The 14306-nt window shown below is 35.6% G+C and overlaps 1 protein-coding gene across 1 annotated transcript in view; it reads left to right on the top strand.

The window, feature by feature from the left end:
- Nucleotides 1–14306, top strand: part of Cftr (CF transmembrane conductance regulator) — a 142080-nt gene that overhangs the window by 15961 nt on the left and 111813 nt on the right. Inside the window, exon 2 of the mRNA XM_057770020.1 lies at nt 6705–6815. Within this exon, the coding sequence (XP_057626003.1) occupies nt 6705–6815 (111 nt within the window). The remainder of the gene's footprint in view (nt 1–6704; nt 6816–14306) is intronic.

The raw sequence follows: 14306 nt of genomic DNA, 5'->3' as shown, positions 1-14306 counted from the left end.
ACACTTTCCAGAGAGAAACTTTTTTCCCCTAACCCTTCTCTTCCTACACTCCTCTTTCCTCTCACCTCTCTTCCCCTCCCTTCCCCTCCTCTCCCCTTTCCCTTTCCTTTTGCCTTTCCCTTTCTCTCTCTCTCCTCTTCCTCCCTGGTTTATATTTAGAGGTATCTCATGAAATAGATAGACTTCCTTTATTACTTAAAGTTTGGACTCAGTTTGTCACTAAGTTACAAACTGGTTTCATTTAGGATGCCAGAATGCTTATAAAACTTAGACCTTTAGAAGATACTTTTTTTCAGAATTTGTAATCATTTTGTTGAGTAGCAAGTAATTAGCTGTCCAGATCTTCTGAAATTCATTAATTATATTCTATTTTAGCCATCTAAAACAGAATAACTCTAATTCCCTTTGAGAATAAGAGTTTTGTGAACAATAACGTTTTAAACAGAGAAATGGCTAAACATTAGCAGTCATGCATAGTATTTGTAGAGCCAATCATGCTGATGTAGTGGCCATCACTTATACATTCAGCATTATAGTGGAGATGTAGCAAGTTCAGCACCAAATTCTTTATGGAACTATCAGAGAGGTGGCTATCAGCTTGACATCATTGCCGTAATTTTAGATTGAATTGTTATTTTTATTATTTTTTTGTTTGAGAGTTTGATATATGCATATAGTGTATCTGCCTCATGCCCTCCCCTCCAGTTCCTCCTCTGTCACTGTTACCACTATCCCCTCCCAACTTCATGAGTCCTCTTAGTGCTGCCAGTGTGTGCAGGAATGTAGAACCACCGACTGTGACATATATAGTCTCAGGTCTGGAATCCTTGAAAGAAACTGAGTCTCCCTCTGCTGACAGCCATCAGTTGCCAGTAACATCTCGGCTAAGGGGAGGTCTTCGTAAATATCCATGTCTTCATGCTGGGAATTTGTCTAGCTTGATCTCGTGCAGAACTAAAGTTAGACTGAATTCCTGAAGTCTACTTGTTTTACATAGAAATTTTATAAACTGGGCTCTATTTTAATTTTTCTAAAATGCATTGAAAACCTACATATGGCTGTAAAATAACTTTGAATCTAGGTTGGTTATGGCACTAAAGTGCTATTCACAAGTTTTTAAAAGCTTTATAGAGGTTAGTTAACTTTTAGCGTTAATTAACACTTTGCAAAATAGCTAAAGCAAAGTGATAGGATAGCTGTTGCACAACTGGTTCAGATGGCCTCTTTGTCTCTGCATACCTTCAGTGGTTCTGGCTGGGTGTGACTAGGCAGACAATTGGGGATACTTTGAACTCATTTAAATTTGGGAGGATGATAAGTAACGTTCTAGTGTTTGGATAACTTTCACTTCATTTCTTAACAACTATTTTATCTAAAAAGGAAAAAGGTCATGAGTGTGGGCTAACATGTCAGTTGTGATAGAAATGTCACACAACTGGTGGTTTGGGTATTTAATTTCATTTGACTAGTTTAATAAAAGTAATGTTAAATACTGTGAAAGTATGATTTTTCTGTGCAAATAATGATTGAACTTGAAAATATCTGACACATAATCTTCATATTGCTTTAGCACATGAAAATGCCAGGTGTCTCTGCTAGATTAAACAAAATGTCAGTTGTAAAACTAGTTTTTAGCTTTAAATATCTGATTAGTTTTGAGAGAAGTCAAAGCTTTAATCGTCATTATAATGGGCAAAGTTTTAGTAGGACCTTAGAAATTTTGATTTTGTTAAAGAGCCCTGACTCCACATTTGGCACACAGGTCAGTATGAACAGGTCAAAAACCTGGTATCCCTTCCTACATTTTGCATCTGTCTCCTTGTCTTAAAACTTTGGATTAGACTCTTAATTTTACATGTAGGTATTTATATCTCTCAAGTGGTATTTGTCTAGAAAATGATACCTAAGCTCTTTTAACCCCTTTTAAGGTTATACACAAAGACAAGAGTGAGAAATCTTGCTGTCTCCTTCTTTAGCAACCTTTTGTAGACTCCCAAGATACTCCTTCAATTTCTTCAGTCATTTCCATAAGCCTGTGGTCACTCTGGATTCCAGGAGAGCAGAAGTTCACAAAGCGACCACTGTGCATGAGAAAACTGTTCAGGAGCAGTTTTTCTCAGGACCTGACTTGTCCTCACATCAGTAATGACTTATTTGAATTGACTTGTACAACAAGAACTGAGCCCAAGTTTGACTAAGACTCTTTAATGATAAACGTATCTTGCCCCTGGCTTTTTGGTTCTTCTCTTTAAGCCTAAGATGTTGCCTATATCCTAAAGATGTATTTGGGGTGGGGAGCTACAGAACTCCTTTTTCTCTTCCTCACTGTGTGCCAACATAGATTAAATCTTCTTTTTCTGTCTTTTATCTGCCCATCCCTTTGATTGACATGTTAGGACAGGCGGCTGAGACTTGGTTTTGCATTCCTAAAGCAGGGACTTCTGACCTCAATCTCTGGGAACAAATTATTTCATTAGAAACTACAAATCATTCTGTATAAAATTAGTTTTCCCAAAGAAATGAAATGAACTATATTAAACAGAGTAAAATTAGTGTGTATGTCTTTAAAAATTAAAATGCTAGTATTGTTTGTAATAAAACTTGAAGCTTGTTACGGTTAAGTGGACAGAACAGTATATCTGGGATGGTAGGCTTTTCTCCTGGATGGTAGGAAGCTCTAGAAATATGCATTTGCTATTTCTAATTGATTAACTAGTTTCTGTTAGAGAAACCCTGACTTTGAAGGCCATCACACGTTCTAGGAATACCAATTTGTCAGTCATGTAGATGTGAGGGAAATAGCTAGCAGGGGCAGTGGAAGACAGAGAAAAATCGTCACTGTAATACCTTATGTTGGTCCAACTACTTAGACTCATGAAATACCTGAATGTATATTACTTTACGATGGGAGAGATACTGAGGTGAAAATTCTGGCTTTGAGCATTGTTGAATGTGCACAAGTCCATTAAATATACTCAGAATCCTTGCAAATAAAGAGTGGCTTGAATTTCACATTTGCATTGCATAGTATCTAAAACTTGAATGTCTATTTTCTCTAGTTTTGTTTTACGTTTCTTAGACTGACTTATAGTTGACACAGAGAACTCACTGTTAGGAGAAGCTGATTTATTGAAATATGAGGAATGAGCTGCTTGTCATCCCAGCCGCCCTGCTAGTTTACACCTGAAATAATCACACAGAAATTGTATTAGTCAAATAACTGCCTGGCCCATTATTTCTAGCCTCTTAGTGGCTAACTCTCACATCTTGATTTAACCATTTCTACCAATCTGTGTAACACCACAAGGTCGTGGCTTACCCGGAAAGATTCTAACCAGCGTCAGTCTCAGGCAGGAGCTTCATGGCATCTGCCACACTGACCTTCTTCCCAGCATTCAGTTAGGTCTACTCCACCTATCTAAGTTTTTCCCTATCAAAAGGCCAAGGCAGTTTCTTTATTAAACCAATGAAAGCAACACATAGACAGAAGGACCTCCTACACCAATTTATTCTCAAGAAATAAAATTTTTCTGTAAGGTGATTGCAGACAGCCTAAGATGAATAGATTTTTAGTTGGTTTAAAATTTTTTTAGTTTTGCTTATGTGTATGAGTATTTTGACTGTTTGTATATATGTGCACTGCATGTATGCCTAGAGCCCTCAGATGTCAAAAGAGGGCATCAGGTTTCTTGGTCCTGGAGTTACAGATGGTTATAAGCCTCCATATGGTTGTTAAGTTTCAAACCCTGGTCCTTTGAAGGAGAAGCAACTGCCCTAAACCACTAATCATTGCTACTGTCCCTAGATTTTCATTTTTAGAGTTTACTTTGAACCAGTTTTAATTTGGAAATATAAATTCAGGCTTTCTATGGTGTAACTGCCAAGAAATGCTAACTAATAATTACAGCTGATGAGCTTGAACATTATACTGCTGAATTTATTTGGCTTCATGGTTCTCTTGGTAAAGCTAGTTGTCACAGTGTAATATAATATCTTCAAATACCCTGAGATAACAAAGATTTTTATGAATTTATCACACACATTGTGTTATTTTGAACTAGCTGGAAGCTTGTTTGTGAGAATGGTCACTTAATCTTAAACATGGGCCCAAAGAACCACGCTTGCAATGTGCAAGGGCTCAAGAAAATTTAAGAATTGCTTTTGAATGCCCTTTAAGGAATGGTATTGGAAGACATTGAGCTTCTGCTCATTTTGAAGTTGATACATGATTTTAATAATTCATGTATTATTTTGAGAACACAAGGCTGCTAGTAGGTATAATGAATTTTCTTTTTTACTGTGTTCTGCAGATTGTCATCCTTTTTGTCCCTTGCTACTGGCCTTCTGAGATTTCAAATCTCTGCCCATAGTGATATACACACTTGAACCTTTCTAGATGAGATTATTTATGAGCTCTCTGTTAAACATAGTGGTTAAATATCAAATTATAGAACATAATTGCAATATGGTAAGCAAAAGTTCAAGAGGTTATCACTTTGCACTTATTTTATGCATTGCTGTTTTGGTATTGAGGCCATTTGTGGTTTTTCTCTGTGAAGTGATGAGCATGTTAATATTATATGCAGTTCATTTTCTTGCCAGTTCTGAATTCAGTGATCTCATCTTTGCTAGCTTGAATTGATCATGGTAAGAGTATTTATGAAGCAATGAGCAGTCAGCTTTTGCTTTTGTTTTCTGGAAAAGGGATTATTGTTTCCGGAGCACACTCCTACCTATTACCCACTGGATTTGCTCCCCTTGTTTTCACTCTCCTAGTTATGTGTCTAATTTTATTACAACTCACTTTGCCTAATTCTCTTACAGTTGAACATGGTAAAGAATGAATTCAAAAGAATGTGGAGAAATCTTTTACATTAATAACTTTTATGTCTCAGAAAACTTTTATGTCTCTGAGTACCCTTTCCTAAGGTAGCTAATAACACTCCCTTTTGTTTTATTTGCTTAACAAAGTTTCAAAATTAAAACACACCAGTATGCTAATGATTGCTAAAGTCTTTGGCAAGTGCTAAATAGATTCTTTAAATAATTGGTAGTAAACTCTTTTTGTTGTTGTTGTTGTTGTTTTGTTTTGTTTTTTCGAGACAGGGTTTCTTTGTAGTTTTGGAGCCTATCCTGGAAACTAGCTCTTCTAGACCAGGCTGACCTTGAACTCACAGAGATCTGCCTACTTCTGCCTCCCAAGTGCTGGTATTAAAGGCATGCACCACCACTGCCAGCTCTGGCAGTAAATTCTTGCTTTAAGTTTGTAAAGGGTAATTGCCTAAATCACATAGCCATGTCTCACATTGCTGTCTCAGTTTTATCTCCTATACTAACTGCCACCTTTATTTCAACTTTTTGTCTGTGAGATACTGACTAGGGTACCTACCTACCCACTCCTTCTCAGATGGTATCACCATGGTTGTGGCCCTTCTTTTCCTGATACATTCGGTCTGCTTTCATGTATATTCACTATCTTTTTTCCTGCAGGAAGAATGACCAGTGAATCACTAAGCCTAGTTACTACACTTTGTTAAAGAAGGTTTTTGTTAAAATGCAAATTTTTAAGTTAAAGAGACACAAGGAACCATCACTCACTTATGGTCTTAGCAAGAAATGGCAAATCAAGTTACTTGGTTTTAGGGATGGGCCTAAATTCAGATGAGTATCAAAGACAAACTACAGGAGGATTAAGGCATGGGACTGGTCCTAGTGAGCAAGTCAGAGACTAAAGTAGTATAAAGAAGAATATGAACCCTTAGATGGGAGGGATAAGGGTAATCATGAGGGCTCCCTGGAATATTATGCCCTGGAACAATATCAGAATGTTGACATTTGACATGGCTTTTCTTTACAATCTCTTGAATGACTTTGATAGAGTATGGTTTTTTTTGTTTGTTTGTTTCATGTTTTCTTGCTTCTCAAATACAGCCTTTCTGATGATTTAACATTCATTGTTTTACATTATTACAGAACCTTAATGATAATAAATCTTAGAAATTTCTGGGGTACAAAAAGGATTAGGAGTGTGGGCTTGTTGGAAGAATTGTCACTAGTGGCAGACTATATATCAGTTATATATATAGTTATATATATATCAGTTATATATATATGTATAGAATTAGAATTTCTGATTTCTGTCCTTGTGGAGTTTATCTTGCCTTTTCCATAGTAATTAGAAGCAGCATGTTTGAGCAAACAGGGCTACTCTACTTTTCTCCATCAGTTTCTCTAGTTTCCATCGTAAATACTTACAGGGTAATGAGAAAAGAATTGATGATCTATACTTTCTAACAATGCTGTAGAGACAATCATATTTGCTAACTACTATAAACTATTCACTGACTATCTTTATACTCAGTTCTTTAATAGCTAACTCATTGCTAAATGTCCTAGGTTACATTGACGAAATTAAGAATATTTATTGTCTGTCTTATGTTTCTCAGTCTCTTTTCTTCTCGTGAAAGATTAAACTATATCAGAATCCTCATCTGTTAAAAAAGAAGCCTTAGTTCAGAGGTGCTGATGTTTATATGGATATATCAAGTACGATATGAATATTATTGTATTTATATAACTTGTTTTACTTCACTTTCATATTTCCATATGCATATACTATATTTTCTGCATGACAGTTGGTACCAGAATCATGTCTGTAATGAAGACTTAATAACTGAATATCTGTCTGCCATCTTCTCTTTTAGCTGGACCACACCAATTTTGAGAAAAGGGTATAGACAGCGTTTGGAGTTATCAGACATATACCAAGCTCCCTCTTCTGATTCAGCTGACCACGTGTCTGAACAGCTAGAAAGGTATGATATTATCCATGACTTTATTAGCAGAAGAAAGACATTCTTCATGTCTTTTTGAGAACAGAAAACTGGCATAATAGAGGTTTAATTTTAAAACGGCACATTTAAAATAGGAGCATCTTATACTCTTGCTGAATCTTGACCTACTCAAGTATTAAAACATGAATGAAAAATAATTATTTTCTTAAGAAATGACTTCTTGTATTAAAATAAATGATGTATAGTCTGAGAATTTACTTATCTTTAAGAAACATAGAGGAATATTTGGAAAGACTAAAATAAAATCATTGTAAAGTAAATAATTTGTTTCTAAAATATTTGTAGCAATAGGGATGGATTTCAGGGCCTTGTCCTTGCTTGACAAGGACTCTAACAATAAGATACATTCTTAACCTAGTGTGGGAGGTCCTTCTGTCTGTGTGTTGTTCTAATTGGTTAGTGAATAAAGAAACTGCTTGGCCTCCTGAAAGGGCAGAACTTAGGTAGATGGGAAGAACTGGACTGAATGCTGGGAGAAGGAAAGCAGGGAGAGAGCCGCCATGGAGCTGCCACCAAAGTCAAACATGCCAAAATTTTGCTGGTAAGCCACTGCCAGGTGGCGATACACAGATTATTGGAGATGGGTTAAACTAAGATATAAGAGTTAGCCAATAAGAAGCTAGAGCTAATGGGCCAAGCAGTGATTTAATAAATACAGTTTCTATGTGATTATTTTGGGTCTAAGCTAGCTGGGCGGCTGGGAACCAACAAACAGACCTCTTCCAACATTAACCTCAGTCTTTTGAGACAAGATCTTATTTCTTAGCCCAAGCTAGCTTTAATCTCACTACCCACCCAGGATGGCCTCAAAGCCATCTTCTTTTTGCCTCAGTGTCTCAAGTCCTGTTACTATAGGAATGTGCCAACATGACTGGCTTGCTTTCAAAATATTTTTAATTGAAAATGTTTATTATTATGGTGGTCTGAATGACAGTAACCCCCACTGGCTCATATATTTGATTACTTGGTCCCCAGTTGTTGAACCTTTTGGGGAAAGATTAGGAGATGTGACCTTTAAGGTTTTAATGGCAGATGATATTCTAAAATTTCTCTCTCTGCCTCATGGATGCTTCTGATGATGTAAGCTCTCAGCTGCTCCAGCACTGAATTTGTCTGTCTGCTGCTAAGCTCCCCACCATGATGGTCATGAACTTAATTCTCAAACTCTAAGCCCCCATGAACACTTTCTTCTATAAGTAGCCTTGGTCATGATGCCTTGGCACAGCAGTATAAAAAGTAACTAAAACAATTATGTTAATCAAAACCTATATGTTGGCTGAACATTCTAAAATACTGGTTTCTATTATAAGTGTATAAAGTAGAAGTAGTTTAACTTTCTGATGTTAAAAAATATATTAGGATTCTTTAAGAAAAGTATGTATTTTTCTTTTTAGTTTAGTTTTGTTTTTTTGTTGTTGTTGAGAATTTCATACTTAATTGTTTTTGTCAAGTCCATCTCTTGTGCCCTTGTATCTGATTCCTGGCCTATCCTCCCTACCTCCTTTAGTTCCCAACTGCCATGTACTCTTTTAAAACTCACTGACTCCACATAGTGCGGCCAGTATGTGGATGGGCATAAGAACATACACTGGTTCATTGGTGGCTTCTTCTTCCCTGAAGAAAAGTGACTCTCCACCAACAACCGGTAGCTCCGGACTTCATGAGCCCCTCCCCCCATGCTGAGATTATCTGATTTGATCTTGTGCAGGTCTTGTACATGTAGTTATAACTGCTTTGAGTTCATATGTGCAACCGTGCTGTCATATCCAGCAAATACTGACAGCACATACTATTTTGCTAGAGATGTCCAGTAACTGTTGCTCTTAAAATCAACCCACATCCACTTCCATGATGATCTCTGACCAAATTGGTGTCCCATTTAGATCTGAGGACTCCACAGTCACTTAATCTCTACATACTGATCAGTTGATCTCTAAATTATCTTCTGCCTCCTGCTTATTTTATGAGCATTAAGATATCCACTAATGGTTATAAAGATAAGAGCTTAGGCAACAGGTTAATACTATGACCACTTAGAATAATCATTCAGCTTATTCTGAATAATCAGCAGAACAATTAGATTCTCCCCTAGGACTATGATATAGCGCAGTTAATGGTACCAGACATAACTTGTATCTTGTAAAATACAGCTTCAATTAATCAGAAAGGGGTTGATTAACCCAATATCATTCATGTCATTATCTAATTCATGGGTATATATTTCCAAAGTTAGTCTTCATTGTAGATCACATGATTTACAAATTAGTATGACTGTTGCATTTCTCCTCTAGTAGCATACATAGAACTTTCGGTACAATGATCACTAACCAGTAAGGATGAAGCTTCCATGTTGGTACCTGATTGATTCTTCCACATCTTATGACTCAAGTATGATGACTTCAGCAGTAGAGTCTTAACCAACATATTCTGGAAGCCTACCAAGAACTTTGACAATTTATCACCTCTAATGTTTGAGGGGAGGTCTATGAGAACCCAGTGACCAAAAACTAGTGATATAACCAATACCTGGCACTGGTATTTTCATTTGCTAGCCTATGGCTTTAAGAGAGGCATTATCCCTCTGTTTCAATGCCTCTTATTTATATGTATGTATATATTTTAGGAGAGTTTTACAGTAATGTTTTTTGCTTGCTTATGTATTTTGTGTTTCAAGTTATTTTTTTCAATTTCTGTGAAGTATTGCTATGGGTCTTGATGATAATTGTATGGATTCTATAGACTGCTTTTGATACAATGGCCATTTTCATAATCAGTTCTACCAATCAATAAGTATGGAAGATACCATCTTCTGTTATCTTCTTTTTTGTTGATGTCTTAATTTTTCATTGTACAATTCCCTTCTTTGGTTAGATTTATTCAAAAATTATTTTTGAGGCTGTTGTGAATGGAACTGTTTCCCTCATTTATTTCTTTGTGAGCATGCCATTTCTGTAGGAAGGCTATTGATTATATTTGTGTATTAATTTTGTATCCTGCTATTTTGCTGAACATGTTCATCACCTTTGGGAGTTTTCTCGTAGATTATTTGTGGTGTTTTATGGATAGAATAATACAATTGAAAAATTAAGAATACTCTGACTTATCCCTTTTCTGCTTATATCCACTTTATCTACTACTTTTGCAGTAAACAGCCAGCACTATAGTGAACAGTAGTGGAAAGGGCGGGGTGGACAGCCTATCTTCCCAACTTTAGCAGAAATGCTTTGAATTTTCTCCATTTACCTGTGAATATGGGCTTGTTGTATATTTCCCATATTGTGTTGACATATGTCCCATGTATCCCCAAATTCTCCAGGACTTACTTCATGAAGGATGTTGGAATTTATTCATGTAATTTTTGTCCATGGGTGTAATTTTTTGGCATATTGCATTTACTGATTCAAGTTTGTTGAAATTCCCTGCATCATTGTGATGAAGCTGACTTAATTGTTTAGTTGATTTTTTATATATACTCTTGAATTTGGTTTACAAGGTTTTTTTTTTTTGAGAATTTTTACTTTTGTATTCATCAATAAGACTGGTCTATAATTCTCGTTTTTGTTGGGTCTTTTTCTGAGACTGAGTAATAAAAATAACTGGAAACATTCCTTTTGTGTTTTCTGGAACAGTTTGAGGAATATTGGTATTAATTCTTTGAAGGTCTAGTAGAATTCTATGCTCTCTCATCAACTGTTATGGAGTGGTTTAAATTATTTACTTAATCTTCATTTAACTTTACAGAGAATATGCATCCACAAATTATTCATTTGTTTTAGAGCTTGTGGTTTAACTTGTAGTTGTCTGTTAGGTCCATTTGATTTATGATGCCATTTTAACTCCAAAGTTCCTCTGTTCATTTTTTTTTTTTTTGTCCAGACAGCCTGTCTATTGGTGAAACTGATGTTTGAAATCATTCTTTTTTTTTTCCTTAAAGAGACTAGGTGTGCTTCTGTTTGATATGTATGAATTTAGAATTGTAATATCTAAATGTGATATCCTCTTAACGGGCTGTTCTTTTAATGGGTGTGAATTGCTTGTCTCTTTTGAGTAGTTTTGAAGTTTATCTTGTCGGGTGTTAGACTATGTATGCCTACTTCTTTCTTAGTTCTCTCTGCTTAGAATAACTTTTTCAGGCTATCACCCTAAGCCGATGTCTATTGCTGACTGTGATGTGTGCTGCTTGGAGGCAGAAAAGGGATGGATCCTGTTTGCTAATCTTAGCCAATAGTCTGTATCTTTCTATTGAGTAGTTGAGACTATTAACAATTTTTATTGAAAGATATTTATTAATATCTGTCATTTTGTTGTTTTATGGTGTTTTTTTAGACCTCTTTTGATTAACTGCCTGAAATTCTTTATTCCCTGTGACTTCTTGTGAGCTCTGTTTATTTTGATTTCAGACTCTAGTATTCCTTCCAGTATCCTCTGTAGAGTTGGCTTGGAGCTCATAAATTCCTTAAATTTTTTTTATTATGAGAAGGATTTATTTCTCTTTAAATTTTAATAGAATTTTGCTGGATATAATAACGTGAGTTTTTAATTATGCTTTAAAACTTGGAATATACTTTCCCAAGTCTTTCTGGATTTAGAAGAAACAATAATTTTGGAGGGCGAGGCTACTAATTTGGGAGTGAGGTATAGGGTCATGGAAAGAATTGGACGAAAGGGACTTGAGGGGCAGGAGAGAAGAAAGAGCAAATTGATATAAGTATATTTTAATTTAAAATGTAAAAAATAACTACATTCTTAAAAGAAAAGTTAACTGTTGAATACTCTGATGGCCCAGCCCTTAGAAGTGACTTGACATTTTTTTTCTTTCACTCTCTTTCTTTATCCTGTACTTTTAATGTTTTAACCATAATATGTGGTGAGAATTCTTTTGTGGCCCTGTCTATTTGGTATTCTGTAATGCCTCTTGTACCTAGATAGGCATTTCGTTCTCTAGGTTTGGCAAATTTTCTTATATGGTTTTATTTACAATATTTACAAAGTCTTCACTATGGAGCTCCAGAGGTTTCATACATTATGGTCATATTTATTTTTAAGATTCATTGCTTACTTTACTGAGTAATCTGATTCCTGTATCTTCTCTTCAGCCTCAATTCTCTGTTTTCTACATGATCTAGTCTACTTTTGAGACTTCATACTCAGATTTATATTTGTATTAGTAATTTTTCTTTCATTTTTAGAATCATTTCAGTGGGATTTTTTTTCCTCTCAGCAATTCTATTATTATTATTATTATTATTGATATTATTCTATTATTATGTCTTGTATTGACTTTATTTCATTAATCCCTTTGATCTTTTGTAGCATATTTATGTCTTTTATTAGTTGTTTGAATATAATTATAATTTTCCATGTTTTCTTTTTTGGGTGTCATTATCATGGGATTAGTAATTTGGGGAGGAAACAAGGTATCTTTTTATGTTGATTTTGTTTCTGTGTTGGAACTTAGACATTTAAGTGGTTTGTTGTGTTCCTTCCTCTTTTACATTTATGTCACCATTTTTCAGTGAAGGCATCTATAATGTTCATGAGAAGACTAAGTCTCAGTAGGGCTGCGAATGCCATTTCCATTTGTGGGGCTGCTCCAGAAAATTTTGGGCAAAGTAGGTGGACTAAGGGACTAAAAAATGGTAACCAACTTCCCTGCTTACTGCACAAAGATGTGTTGTCTGGGCACATGGAGCAAAATCCCTGCAAACTGTAGTCAGGTCTTGTGTAGTTTGCTGGTGGTGAGCACTTGGAGTGTCACCTTGAAGATCTGAATGTGTGAATGCCATTAGACTTTACAGAAACCTTAGGGCAATAGCTACTGACTGTCAAAAAATTTAAACTTTTCATAATTTTTGATGGTCCATCACATATCAAGCATAATTTCTCATCTTGACCATTCTGGAAGAAAACCATAATTATCTTCAGCCTACAGAAAAGCAACCCACAACTTAGAGATAATATAATTTGCCAACCACTGAATGATGAAGCTATACAATTCAGTTCTGGTGAATTTATCATAGTTCTCCTTTCTGAGTATTGGTTGGTACCATTGTTGAGTGACAGAAGCCCAATCAACTAGGTTTATCAGCTAAAAAGAGGGCATTTAATAGCTCATGAAGCCTAGACTAGGTGAATGTCTAGGTAGAGAACTAGCCCAAGGGAGTCAATGAGTCCTGGGACACAATTATCTTCTGTGATGTGTGCCCTGTGCTGGCTTATTTTCTTAGACTAACTTTCTTCTCAGGTGGACCTCTCAGAACTCTAGGCTTATACCTTTCTATGCCACAAAAATGATAACTCTTCCTTCTTTTCCCCACCCATCTTCTCCCTTCTTTCTTCTCCTCTCTCCTTTCCCCTTCCCTCCATCATTCCCCTCCTTCACCCTTCCATCTTCACTCTATTTTTTCTTTTATCCCCAAATTTATAAAATACATCTGTTTTGTTTTAAATCAACCTCTTTGTCTCAGAACAGAGATATACATTATAATAAATAAATTCTAAAATTTATAATTGTTGCTATAATTTTATACCTCTTCATCTTAGTTTTTGTTAGAAGTTTATTGAATCTACTCCTTTGCAACCTTGGGAAGTGGTCCAAGTTTTCAGTTTGTTGCTTGAAGTACCTGGACTCCTCTGGTTCACTTTTGTGGCCATGAAATTGAATAATCTGTATCATTGCAGTATGAAAACCACACACCCACTCTATGCTCCTTACCAACTTTTGAATTTCGTAAGTCTAGAGCTCTTTGCCCTCATTAAGCCTGTTTAACATACTGCTGGATCAATACCATCTACTTTTGTTGCTAATTCCTCTTCGATAGCTACAAATTATTCAAATTTCACCAATTAAAACAACAGCTTCCATTTCTATCAAGTCACCACATCCTCCCATTTCATAGCTGACAATTCTTTGGTGCTCTGGTCTTCACTTGTTTATCATTCGTTTTTATCTCAGCTCTTGAATTATAATTTCTATTTTGACTATGTTCCTAAAATTGCATTGATGATGGATTCCAGAGACTTCTCTTTTTTTGTACTTGCTACTTCACTGTTATTGGTATCTTTATCTTGAAACCATTGGTTTGGTTTATGGGCAATCCCTTTTCTGCATTTCCTAGATAGTTGATCACTAAGTTCTAACTGAAGTCTAAATGAGAATTTTTAATGAGCCCTGTTTCTTGCATGGAGAATATGCTTTGCTGCTATACTCTTATTTTTGTTCCCTATTTTGATTCACTAAGTATCACAGATAAACAGGCTCCATGCATGTGAATGAAGAGGACCATGGGTTGGCTTCACTTTATGGATAGGCTGCCATTATAATGCAAATTTCTCAGGGAAGTCATGGTGCATATATTGAAACTGACAAGCTTTTCATCAAAATCAGTTGTGTTTTCTTCCTCTAAAGTAATATCAAACCAGATTTAGTTATTACAACTTAATAATAGTAAT

The sequence above is a fragment of the Chionomys nivalis genome, chromosome 1 (genome assembly GCF_950005125.1).
Source record: "Chionomys nivalis chromosome 1, mChiNiv1.1, whole genome shotgun sequence".
In the NCBI taxonomy this organism is placed as follows: domain Eukaryota; kingdom Metazoa; phylum Chordata; class Mammalia; order Rodentia; family Cricetidae; genus Chionomys; species Chionomys nivalis.
This window is presented reverse-complemented; position numbering and strand designations above follow the sequence as displayed.